We start from the raw sequence: 13,418 nt of genomic DNA, 5'->3' as shown, positions 1-13,418 counted from the left end.
TGCTTCGCAGGCAACCTTCTTCTCCCTGTGTCCTGGCATGGTGGACAGGACGAGGGAACTCTCAGGAGACCCTTTTATGTGAGCACTAATCCCAGTCACAGGGCTCCACCCTCATGATCTCATCGGCTCCCAAAGGCCCCACCTCTTCCCACCATCACAGTAGGGGTCAAGCTTCAACAAATTGGGGGGCGGGCCTAACCACTCCCTCTATATCAGCTTGAAAGACCACTCAGATTCTTCTGACTGTTACTGTCTTCTATTATATTCCATTAAATATTTTTCACCATTAAATGCCTTGTTTTGCCATCTGTACATTTGTTTACAAATGCTTTAAGAGACCGTTATGATTTTTCTGGATTACTAAATTGAGCTTCGTCTTACAGATTTACGTGGACTAAGGATGACAAGCCCTTTGACTTCTCTGACCCTCGGATTATTGTCTCCAACAACTCCGGAACCTTCAAGATCCCAAACGAGGGCCACATATCTCACTTTCAAGGGAAATACCGCTGTTTTGCTTCGAATAAACTAGGAGTCGCAATGTCAGAAGAAATTGAATTCATAGTTCCAAGTAAGTAGAACAATGGAGATTACATTTTACAGATATTTTCGTCAAGTGTCAAGTAGGCACTATACTGGGTACTGATGAAATAACACATTATTAATTTGATCAGCTTACATGTTCCTTATATTTTACTTATGCAGGAAATTCTCTTCTAGGTCTCGTTACTTAGAGGTGGGTGACCTTGAAGCAACATAATTCTTCTGTGTTTTAGTAACCTTTTACTAACACAGGAACAATAACATCTGCTTCACCTCACAGGATGAGAATTACATTAAATACATATTTAGTTAGGCTCGGCTAGGTTATGCTGCAGTAACGAGTAACAAGCCCGTGTTTACACAAGGCTATTCCTCAACTATGCCATTTGCCATGGGTCTGGCCACTCTGCATGCCTCCTTGGGAGTCAAGCTGGTGGAGACTCCATCACCCTATGGCTGCAGCATGTGCCACCTGTGCCACCTTGGGCAGAGTCTAGGGCAGAGAGCATGAAAATCTGCTTCCAAGGAGCAGTTACATGGGTGACTCCTCCTCCTAGTTTGTTAGGTGGAACAAAGCCAATCATAGAGCCCCACCTAACTTCAACATGAGTGTCCAAGGCAGAGGAGAAGCAGTAATTGGTATGTATTAGTAATGTTCTCCACAAACAATAAGCATGGAAACTGTAAAGTACTGTTAAGGGTGTTATTTATTGATAATTGTCACCAAGAGCAAGTGACTCCATCGTCACTGTATTTGGCCTCTGTGCACGGGATTTCTGATGACTCACCTCCACATTTGGTTATTTACTTTCCCTCATCTCGTAATCGTCTCAAGGTATCCAGCATCTCATGATTTTAACCAAAGACTTTACAGACTAAATTCTACGTGTAAACCTGTCATTAGCTTTTACTTGGCAATTTCTTCCTGCAGAGTTTTAGACACTGAGTAACTCAAAGAAAGTCATAGACCTCGAAGGATATGGGTGGAAGAAGGTACACATGCTTCTGAAAAGCAAATAATGAAAACTACATGCGCCTTATCCCAAAAGTTGGGACAAGGGACGGGATTTAAATTGTTCTCAAGTCCTTATATTAATATTATTGTTGAGAAGAGAATATAGATCAAATTTAGACAATATAAGTAAAGTATGCATCTTAAAATTTATAGAATAATTACACTCAAATATAGAAAAGAATGAGCGATTATCAAATTTTGTGATGTGAGAAAGAGGAAGAAAAAGTATGAAATCTGAAAAAAAGGAAAAGTGAGAAAAGCAGAAAGAAAAAAGTAGAAATAAATCCAAATATATGTCACTAGTTGAAGATGAAAGCAAATAGACTGAATGCCCCACATTAGTGAAAACACTATGAACTATTTACAGCATAGCACATCTAATTCATCAGGATATAGAATCACTAAAACCAGAGATACCCCCGTGAGTGCTATTCAAAAGAAAGTAGGTGCGGCTGTAGTAATGTCAGTCACAATAGACTTTTATTTTTTAAAAGGCTTCCTGGAGATTAATTCAATAGGCATACATAATATTAAAATGTGTGAAACAAAATAAAACTACATGGAGAAATAGACAAAAAATGGCATTTTAACATATCTCTTTCATTATTTGGTAGCTCAAGCAGAGAAAACCTCAGTAAGCACATAAAGATTTAAAGGACACATTACAAGCTCCAGCTAGTGACAGTGTGGGGATATTGTACCTAAATCTGCAGGGTGCATTTTTCCAATGTTTGACGATACAATAGTTATGCAGAAAATATGACCATATGCAATTAAGTTTGTAATCAATAATATAATATAATAGTAATAATAATAATAAAGCTAGAAAAGCCTTGTCTTTGAAAATGAATAAATGTATTTCGAAGTAACTCATGTCAAACAAGAATGGCAAAGGGAAATAGAATATATTTTGTGGTGACAATAGTAGAAATTCTAGGAAGGAATTGAAGATGGCGGATTAGCAAAAAAAGAGAAATTTTACATAAACATGCTTGAGGCAGCTAATGCTTTATGTAGAGATATTTTCATCTCTCTTATATTAGAAAAGAAGAAAGGATGACAATTAATGATGTGAGCTGATTAGATAACATCATGTTTAGATGAAAATGAATGAGGTATAACCTAGGATGACACAATAAATTCAAAGAAATTGGAGTGAAGGGAAAACAATATAGACACAGAGAATAAGTCCAACAAAGAGGTGTGAAAACTTTGTAGTTTGAAAAGCATTTTAAAAATACCTACACAAATGGAAAAAAAATGCCGTTTTCACGGAAAGAAGGACTCAGTAAAGCTAAAAATATCGATTCTCTGTGAATTGATATCAGGATAATGAATAAAAATGGGTTATTTTCTGTGGGTTATTTTTGTCTGTTTGTGGATTGTGAATAAGTGATTGACAGTATTTTTGAGGAACAATGGGCAAATTTTGTACACTCTCTTGAAGAATACAAACAGATCAGGGGTACTTGGCCTTACCAGATAACTCTAGTCATTCAGCCAGTCTGGCTGTGTGCATGCCGATGGGACAGTACAGAGAACCCAGAAACAGACCCTCACATATCTGCAAACCGTGTGAAAGAGCTAGCATGGATTTCCTTCCTTCCTTCCTTTTTTAACAACATGGTATGGAACAACTGGTTGTCCACATACAGAAACATTTCTTTGGAGTCCTGGCTCACCTCATGTACAAGATTCCTTCCAGGTGGTTAGAGACTTAACTAAAGGGAAAACAGTTTCTAAAAGTAGAAAAAGGTTTGGACAATGTATTCATGACCTGAGGTGGGGAAGAACTCTTAGACAAGACATGTGAAATCTTCATGGAGATCATTCAAGACACATTTGACTACATTTAGATCCTGTCATCGAAAGACTCCAGGAAGAAAGTGAAAAGATAAGCCACAGCCCAGAAAAAAGTGCATTGCCAATGAATATAACTAAATGTAATGTTATGTATTTATAAATAATTTAACAAACCTCTAAGAAAAAAAAAAAGAAATGAAGGGGTGAAAAGACAAAACTTGCACCCCAGACTGGAATAACTAATAAAAATATGAAAATGTGCTCAACATCATTCGACTTCAGAAATAGATCAGTTGTAACCCACATGATACAAGCATTTGATCCCACAGAATGGGAACTATTACAGAGTCTGAGAGCAGCTACTTCAGGTGGGAATATGCAGCTTCCAGGACACACGTCCATGTGCCATTCGGCCACTGCTTGGCCTGTGGGAAACATGCTGTCACCTCCTTAATTGAAGACACTCCCCTGTGAGCAGCGATTCCATTTCCTTGTTCACGTGCGTGTGCCCTGGTCCGTGTGCACCAGGAATGTTTGTAGCCTTGTTTGTGTTAAGCACATATTGGAGAAACCGCGAGCCCCGCCCCCAGTAGGATGAATAGATAGACTGTGGTACCTTCTGACTGAAAATGCCTCTCAGCAATGAGAATGCTCAGCCTTTGGAACATTAGCAAAAGCAAATCTTGTAAGAATACATACTGTATCATTTTATTTTATAACTTTAATAATGTGTGAAAAGAAAATATCTTTTTCAGAATAATTCTGTGGTAAAATTATAATGAAAAACAAGACATTGATACAAAGTGTAATTACCTCTGATGGAATAGAGAGGGAATAGAGCTGCAGCAGACAGAAAGGTCACGCTGATATTATATGCCTTTTGTATAATGGCTGGTGGGTGAAAGGGTGTTCTTTTTATTCTTTGTTACTTTATAAATGATCTTTCTGTATATGTAAAATTAGTATAAGTGTGTAGCATACTGATTTGCCTGAACTAGATGTACCAGGTTATTAAGTAAGATATTATAGCATTGTAATGGACAGAGCAGTGACATATAAACTCGGAAATGGCCTCAGGAGTGTGGGGTTAAAGTGACATTCAACAGGAAATGTTAATCAATTCAGAAAATATTACCATGAAAATTGTGGTTGACAATCATAAAACTAGATCTATCTATCTATCTATCTATCTATCTATCTATCTATCTATCTATCATCCATCTATCTATCTAATCCATTCATCTATCCATCCATCTATCCACCTATCATCTATCTGCCTATATCTACCTACCTGAAATAAGTTAACTGAAATAAGGTGTGTGTGAGAGAGAGATTGATTGGTAAAAATCTGTTGTAGAAGACGAGGCGTTGGGGTGATCCCTAACCTGAATTCTAGTGGTTGCTATGGAGACACCAAGGAAAAAGCAGCAGCTAGACCTATGCAGAGAAGGAAATGACACGTTTTAGTGTGCGACTCTGCAGTGAAAGGATTTTTAAAAATATTAATCCTGCTTTCAGCAGACCGAACGAAGACGTGAGCAAAGCCAGGATAATTCTGGCTGGAATGGCTGGTCTTGTTGTCAGCGTGAGAGTTGGGTCTGTGCTGTGTCGTGGGTGATTGCCCCATTTTTCTGCTGCTGAGAAGAGTGCAAAATCAATTAGGTTTCTTATGCATCATTTCCAGTCTCTCCTGAGATTACTTCATCCCTGAGCAGCTTCCTGTGATCATTTATATGTTGAACAGGACCACAAGCACAATTCCTAGGAATTTATAAATCAGAGGCCATTTAAAGCTTTCTACAACCTTTATCAATTGATTCTTCTCTTTAACTGTAGAGATTTGATTCTTTTTTTATGTTGTTAGAGACTTTGTGATTCCAGTTTTAAAATTTGTATCTCTCATTTTTAAAGTTTTCAGTACACTAACCTTAACGGCTTTACCACCTGAGTTCCACCATGAGCAGAGCAGCTGAACGTCCAATCAGTGCTCCTGCAAAAGAAGCCTTTCAGTTTTCTACTTTCGACAACATTGCCGTTGAGTTTGCTAAGGGAAAGTAAAGGGAAAAAAACAACCAAACAAATACTGTGTACTGTTTTCAGACATGAGGGAAATGGCTTAACTAAATAAATGGGTTTTCCAAGGTGTGGCACGGAGAGCGAGTCAACGAATGATTCAACAAGTCTGTTAGCCCTGCTCGCAGCCCAGCCACTTCTCTAGTAATTTCAGCCTCTCAGTGGACAAAGCAAGGGCTGTTCTCAAGAAATGTACAACCTGTGGGCGGATGTGGTGAGGGGGTTGGGCAGAAGGTAACAAGCTGGTTTTGCCTTCATTCTGCCAGCCTTCAGTGGAGCTGAAACCATGCTATAAATTCCCTGTTTCGCCCATTCAGCCCCGGGATGTCAGAGAACAGCTTGGCCATCTCCACAGAGCATTCCTAGGTCATCTCAGCTTACACTGGGTTTCTGTCTTGTGACTTTTAAACGGTTTTTTGAGCTATCATTTGCATATCATCAATTTTTCCTGTTTTATGTGCACAATCAGTAGTTATTTTCATAAAATTTTACAGTTTCTCCATCGTCAAAACCCAGCATTAGCACATTCCCATCACCCCCAGAAGATTCCTGTACCCACCTGTGGGCACATGCCCCTCCCACCCGTGGGCAGCCCCCCTCCCACCTCAGCCCCAGGCAGTCACCACTCTGCCCTCTGCCTTTGTGGATTTCCTGTCTGAACTTCCGTGTAATAGGAATCATACAATACATGACCTTTTCCATGTAGCTGCATCCACTTAGCATGTTTTGCAGTTAATTCATGTTGTAACATCTCAGTAACTCTTACAGCACATGTCACTAGTTGGTCCCTTTTTACTGCTGAATAATATCCAGTTATTTGGATGGGATACATTTTGTTTACCCACTCACCAGTTGATGTCCTCGCTTACTGTTTGGAAGACTCTTGATCATCATGTCTATTAATTGGGATGCTTAAAAATGAGAAGGACCGCATGCTGTCCTATTCCTCCTCCTGCACTGCCTTGTAGATGCTCCACGAATGCATATCATCCCTGATTGATTGATCGATTGGCTCATGGGCTGAAGAATAAAAGAGTGAGTAAAACAATAATGCAATTTCCACTCACGATTAAAATCATCTAAGACATGACGGCGTAGGGAGGAAGTCCTGTATGTGACGGTTTCGATCGAAACCGAGGAGCATTTCTAACGTGCTGAGTTTTTGATCTGTGTAGCTTCCTTAGGACAATTTCCTGACAACATAGCCTGGCTATTGACACTCTGGTTTCGGGGGCGGGCAGCAAAAGCAGGGTGCCATAGCGCCTGCTCCTTCTTCTGCTCATGTGTGCCAGCCAACCTGACAAGGCCAGTTTGCCTTGTTCGGAGCGCAATTTGCGTATTAAAGGTGTGATTCAGGCCGAAGATTTTGCTCTCATTGGTTGCGTGGCTGCTCCTTAGTCCTGAGTGGGTCAGTGGGGTGCTCCATCGGAAGTTGAATCTCTCTATAGCGGAACCTGGATGGAGGTGATACAGCACGGGGCTCCGTTGCCAGCACTCGTGATAATGACGCCTGGCCCTACGCGGTGTGCCAGGCACGGTCCAGGGAAACGCGAGGCACTCCACAGCTCGCCGACCAGCACTGCACAAAGTGAAGTCAGAACACAGAAAGCTGCCTGGCACAGGGAGGTTGCCCGTTCACAGGGAGCGCAGGGGATAGTTCATGAAACAAGCCATAGGTTCTGCATGAAATGCACTGTTTCTTCCCTCCGGCCCCTCCTGCCGCCTCTGCCTAAGTTCATTCCAGGTGTTTGCACGCAGTTACAGATGTTGGCGGGTTGTGGGCTGCAGGGTGAGTCAGGAGCAGCGCGCAGACAGCTCTCTGTCCCTGCACCCACCGCGTCTGCACGTGTGGCTGTGACCACGCAGTGCCAACGCATCTGAGCAGTGCCCAGCGTGAGTGGTGATGAAGGCCAGACACGATTTTAATTGATTTATGTGAAATGGTTTATTTACACTTTGACACAAGTCGGTGAATTAGGTGTCATCACAGGTTTAGCTTTATGAGTGAGGACCCTGGAGCACAGTAAGTGGCAGGTTTGGGTCACACAGTAGGTGTGCTCCGGAGGCAGCTGGCTCCGGAGGGCCTGGGCGTGGCCCCTGCTGCTCTGTTCCATGTGCTCTGATTTCCCTTCGTCTGCGTGGAGAACACGCTGGCCGTGCAGTGTGAGGCTCGACAGAGGTAGGAGAGCACGTGCAGACTGGACGGTGTTCCCTGGGTGCCAGGAAGGTCCTCTGCAGAGCTCCATGACCCGGTCGTGGTTAAGCCCCCGGCACTTCACTGAAGTGGTTCCTTAGCACCGTCAGGATTTAGTGAAACTGTCCTGACGCCACGCCGTGGCTTCCCTTTACTCTGAGTGCAGCCCGTCGGCGAGGTGGGACTGTACCGCTTAGGGTTTGTAACATCCTGCTCTTCAGGAACTTGGTGACACTTGTGAGGATCCCAGAGAGAGGAAATCAGAGGGTTCTGGGAAGCCAGGGGAAGCTGAAGAGGGCCCAGAAAGGGACGACGCGGCCTGAAGCCGCACAGCCAGGCCTTGAGGTGGTGCCTGGGGTGGCGCCCAGGTGGTCCTGCAGGACATCCTCCTGTGGCCAAACAGGTTTGCACGAGTCGTCTCCGTGCCAGGTACACAGGGCTTCTTTTGTCGTATAGTAGGCTGAGACACGTGACGATGAGTGTCAGAAGTCACTGTCAGCGCGTCGCGTGGAAAGCCTGGAAGTTCTGTGTTTTCAGGGTTGCTGTGTGTTGGGAGCTCCAGCGAGATAGTCACCGTCACAAGAAGCAGCTAACTTGTCTTCAGGATAGTTATTTCACGCTGGCTTCTGACTGGGCTCTCAGGAACCTGTCTGTACCCTTGGACTTGTTACTAGAAGTGTGTCTGCTACACTGGATAATAACCTTGGGTGCCCGTTGGAGGCTAGAACGGAGATGGGTGCTGTATATGCTTGCTTTCCTGGTGCAGGTGACAGGTTTGGTTTTGCTCTCAGTGGAATATTTGCCAATCACATTCAAAAGCTTCACAGTAAAGTGAGAGAGAATATGTACCCACCTTAAAAAGTCACACTGTTCAGAGAAAAGGATGCGACATCTGTCAGACCTTTGAGTGAGCAAGTCCTGTGACCCAGAACTCACACCTCTGTGTGCAGAAAGCTGCGAGAGCATATTAGCGCCTTATTGACGGCACAGCAAAAACGTTTGTTGTCTAGTTACAACATGCAGAAGTATTTTTAAATCTCAATTTCTTAGTAGTATTTTCCTCTACAGGGGAGATAATGAGAAACAAGATTTGTGGTGTTGAATTTATTAAAAGTGCTCTATTTTTTTTAAAAAAGATAAATGTGTTAAGATATTACTTCTGACATTAAAAGTTAATTTTAAAATAATGTGTTAAAATGATTTTTTATACCAGGTGTTCCAAAATTCCCAAAAGAAAAAATCGACCCTTTGGAAGTGGAGGAGGGAGACCCTGTTGTCCTCCCGTGCAAGCCCCCCACGGGCCTCCCACCTTTACACATTTACTGGATGAATATCGGTAAGTTACGTTCTGTTTTGATTGCAAGCATCATGTCAGATAACACAGCAGAACCAAAGATAAAAAATAATATAAGGTTATCAATGTGGAATCCAATAGATTTTTAAAACTATATCCACCTGTAGTCAGCTCCAAGTTTTACATATACACTTAGGGGTGTACGTGAAAACACTGGAAAACCAATTATAAGCTAAATCTATCACTTCGTTTTGTCATATCTGAAGAGAGCAGAGGCCGCTGACAGGATGACGAGTGTCTGAGGAAAATGCTTCCAGTGTTGCAAACCACTAACTTCAGGATCGAACCCATGTCAATGTCAAGCATGTTACTCGCTTTAGATTCTGTCTGCTAACGTGGCACCCACTCCATACAGTGACCCACACAGAAGTTAATATTACCATGTTGTTTCATTTGCCAGAAAAGTTTACTGACAAGATTTTGAGTTAAAACCCAGCACCTCGTAAAGTCCACTTCTGGCGTGTGCTTTAGCAGTGCTCCCTACATGTTTTCTCCTTGTGGCCCCCAGAGGAAAACAATACTCTTAGTGCAGTGCTCGGAAGAACGCCAAGGCAGTTGCTCTTGACTGAAGCCAAACATTTCAGACTCCAGTCAACCTAGAACCTTCCAGGCCGCATCCAGGAAAGAGACACTAATATCTTAGAGACAGCGTTTGGGAGATCTGTTTAAAAGAAGTAGTCTAAGAAACCGAAAGTCATAATTAGGTCATTATCTGAATTGGGCCAGTTTTCCGCGATGCCAGTGCAGACCATCGAGTGTCATGGAGGCCTCATGTCAGGCCAGGTAGAAGGCGCAGGCCGGTCACCCACCGGGAAAGTCCTTGGGCAATGGCGAAAACTGCGCTCCCAGGGGTTTGTCGTTGTCTTTTGTTTTTTCACCTTTTGCTCACTCGCTGCTCTTACAGGAAGACCAGACTTGTGAGGCCTTGGAAGAAAGGACATGAAAAATGAAATAAAATAATGTAAAAGAGAAGATGTGATAGGAGATTAGACACAAGCAGGGCCTATCTCCCCTTTTAACAGCACGGGTTTCCTTGCAGAGCTGGAGCACATCGAGCAGGACGAGCGCGTGTACATGAGCCAGGAGGGAGACCTGTACTTCGCCAACGTGGAGGAGAGAGACAGCCGCAGCGACTACTGCTGCTTCGCCGCCTTCCCGAAGCTCAGAACCATTGTGCAGAAGATGCCCATGAAACTGACCGTCAACAGCTGTAAGTCCAGAGAACTCGCCGTCCTGTCTCAGTGCCGAATGCAGCCCTGTCTCTACCATCCTGGGGCCAAAGCCCCAAAGCAGAAGCTGGGTTGGCATTTTCTGCCCTTGTTTAGTTCAACTCCAGAGCCCTCCCCCAGATGAGAGATGTCTGCCGCTGCCGATCGCAGGCGTCTGTCCATCGCAGCCAGAAAAGCAGACCTCAGTTCACAGTATGAGTGTATTTCACTTGAGGGCTGCAGGTCCAGTCATTTTCAGAGGGCGAATGCACACCAGTCGTCCAGGGTTTTCCAAGCAAGCCTCGGGCTTCCACTTACTGTGGTCGTGGACAAGCCAGCAGGCCTAAAGTGGGAAGAAAGTAACAGTCAAAACGAAAAAGAAGCAATAGCACAATTCATATCACATCAAGCTGTGTTGTCTGTCCTCAAAAGACAGAGCTGGAATTGCTTCTCTCTCCCCTCGACTCGCACATGCCAGTCTGGGTTCCCAAATGGGAAAACGTCATAGGGGAGAAAGGACAATGAGATCCAGGGCAGGCCTAATTGGCTCTGGCAGAGCTGACCTTGGCATTACGGTCCCATTGTCCAAGCCTGTGTGCGGTTTTGCCATCGTGTGTGTGCGCTGCCTGAGTCAGGGTCCTTCCCGCTCCAGCATTGCTGCTGCCTCCGCTCTATTCAGGGGACCTGTGACTCCTCCCTCCCCACTTGGGCTCGTCTGTGCTAGCTCAAGACGAAGCCGTTTTTGACCACATCCCCAGAGATGGTGTTCTACTGAGGCATGGGTGCACCTCGTTTTGTAATTTTTCTGAGGAGACTGTGGCTTTTCATTCTTTAATGATATCAGCGTCTACCATTTGTTTGTGAGTTTTTTCCTTCCATTTTTTTATTTCAGTAAAGCATGCTAATGACTCGGGTTCATCCACAGACATTGGTTTCAAGGGTAAGTTGATCACGTGTAGAGTGTTGTTGGCATTTATTTTTGCCTTTAGTAGCTCATTGCCATCTTAAAACTTGAGTTTTTCTAACTTTTGCAAGTTAATTAAAATACTAATATTCCTGTCATTGAAAAACCCTTAGCATAGAGGACTCTATTACCACTCCTCCTAAATATATGCAAAGGCGTGCTACTTATAAATGCATAACTATATAAATGTAACTATATGTTTACATATAACATAATTAACATCTGCAAATACACACATACATATAACTATATATTGTTAATGAAGTGATTATTTTGAGTCTCCCAAAATGTCTCTCATTGTCGATAGACATTTCGGATGTTGGTTGTGACATGCAGAAAGGAAAAAGAAATGGTTGAGTGTCAACAGCTGTGGAGAAAACATTGGGTTTCTCCGTTTTCTTGCAAGACTTCTCAGAATACTTAATAAAGAAGTGTCCATTGTAACTTGCTGAGAAAGAATAGTTTAGAGCATTTTCCAAACTCATTGTCTAGGAAATAGTTGGTCTTTTTTCCATAGAATGTCTGCCACAGCTGGTGTTCTGTGGACGAGGCCTGAATAAACCTGAGTTATGTGTATAGTAAGCTCGTTCTCCACAATGAGAAGAATCATTTACATGAATGCAGCACATATTCTTTATGTCATTGGGACCATCGGCCTCACTTCCATGTCTAATATGCTGGCAGCATCTGCAGGGCTGAGTGGGGGTCCTCTCAGCACACCCCTAGTTTGAAGGTGGGCTGATGAAGTATACACCTGTCCCCAACATTATTTTCTTTTATGTCAATAACACAACCATAAGTATTGTCTTTATAGCACTCAATAAAAATAATCATTTAAAATTTATGTAACTATATTTCTATATTAATATTATTTACATATATTTTGATATAATTAATATGGAATATTAATTACATCATATAATTATAGTTTGATTATAGATACAGTAATACGTAGTCATCAATTCTTTTTCGATTAGCACACACCTGGAAGGAAGCTAGCCTGCCATCCCTCCCTTCTGATAACAGGTTGTCAGCTCTTTCTTTCCATATCAGGTTACATCACCTTGACTCTGAGTGGGAAAAACAATGTATGTGAACGTTTGGGAATGACATCAGCAGTTGCATGGTCAGTAGGAGTGTCCTTATTCCCTGCTGCATCTGAGATGGATTGTGTGGGTCCTAATGGTTCTCTCCACAGCGTTCCCTTTGAGCCTGGGAGCCTGAGACTGGGAGCAGAGTCCCGGGGACAATCTGATAAAGTCACTGCCCGCAGCAGGGCCTGTACGTGCAGGGCTCCGGAAATTGTGTTGTGACAGGAAGCCTATCCAGTACTCATGAGCCTTAAAGGAAAGACAGGTGCACACACAGCCTCAGGCAGGGCCCGCTAGCATTAATGCGGAGATGTAAAATCTGAGACTATCTGTTACCTGAAGCGCTTTCATCAGGAAACACATTTTCTTGAACCGCGTTTGCCCTTCTGGATTTAGAGGTTTGGTAATCGAAAGCTTCATAAAACTTGGTGCTACATCTTTTTACCACGTGTGAGAGACAGCCCCTGCTGCTTGGTAGGAGTGGAGTCTACTGAAATGGAAATACATTAAAATATGTGAAATGTGTCTGTGTGTCTCTATATATGTAAATATATGCATAGGTCCCTACGTTTAAGGATGTCTTAAGAAAGGTTTAGTGCCACAGACTTTAAGTCTCTTAGATTGGAAAAAATAGGAGATTTTTCTTTTCTGTTCAGCAAACTCCATCAAGCAGAGAAAAGCCAGACTGCTGTTGCCACCTGCGGACAGAGGCCCCGAGTCCTCGGTCACCATCCTCAAAGGGGACACCCTGCTGCTGGAGTGCTTTGCGGAAGGCCTGTGAGTGACTGGAAAGAACTAGCGATTGGTTAGGGAGCGCCTGCAGACACACTTGTCAGGACGTCCTTAGAAACGATGTGTTACTACATTTCTGGGGGAAGTAATTAGCACTTGGCTGTACGGGGTTCAGGCTGTGGCTGAGATGGGTTTGTAATTAGGTCTCTCTGTCAATTGGTGATACAGTGAATGGAGGTGGCGATGACAGCGTTACCTTTACCTCAGTCTGTAGGGGTGCCACCCTCAGAGCATGAGGCTGGTGGCAGTCAGCCCATTGCTACTGGCATCGGGGCCCCTGTGTCTGCTACAATGCCTCATCCCTTCTCAGCCCCAAGGAGCCCATTTATCTGTCATTTCACCCTGCGGCCCATCACATACAAGGGTATCCAGACCACGTAA

The 13,418-nt window shown here is 43.4% G+C and overlaps 1 protein-coding gene across 1 annotated transcript in view; it reads left to right on the top strand.

Moving 5' to 3' along the window:
* CHL1 (cell adhesion molecule L1 like) overlaps positions 1–13,418 on the top strand; it is a gene marked incomplete at its 5' end in the record, with an annotated part of 151,987 nt that overhangs the window by 92,218 nt on the left and 46,351 nt on the right. The window contains 5 exon segments of the mRNA XM_081073319.1: positions 384–571; positions 8,842–8,964; positions 10,022–10,192; positions 11,083–11,130; positions 12,902–13,022. Coding sequence (XP_080929445.1) covers positions 384–571; positions 8,842–8,964; positions 10,022–10,192; positions 11,083–11,130; positions 12,902–13,022 — 651 coding nt within the window.

Source organism: Rhinolophus hipposideros (assembly GCF_964194185.1).
Source record: "Rhinolophus hipposideros genome assembly, chromosome: 14".
In the NCBI taxonomy this organism is placed as follows: domain Eukaryota; kingdom Metazoa; phylum Chordata; class Mammalia; order Chiroptera; family Rhinolophidae; genus Rhinolophus; species Rhinolophus hipposideros.
Note: the sequence above shows the minus strand (reverse complement) of the source record. Positions and strands in the feature narration are given on the sequence as shown.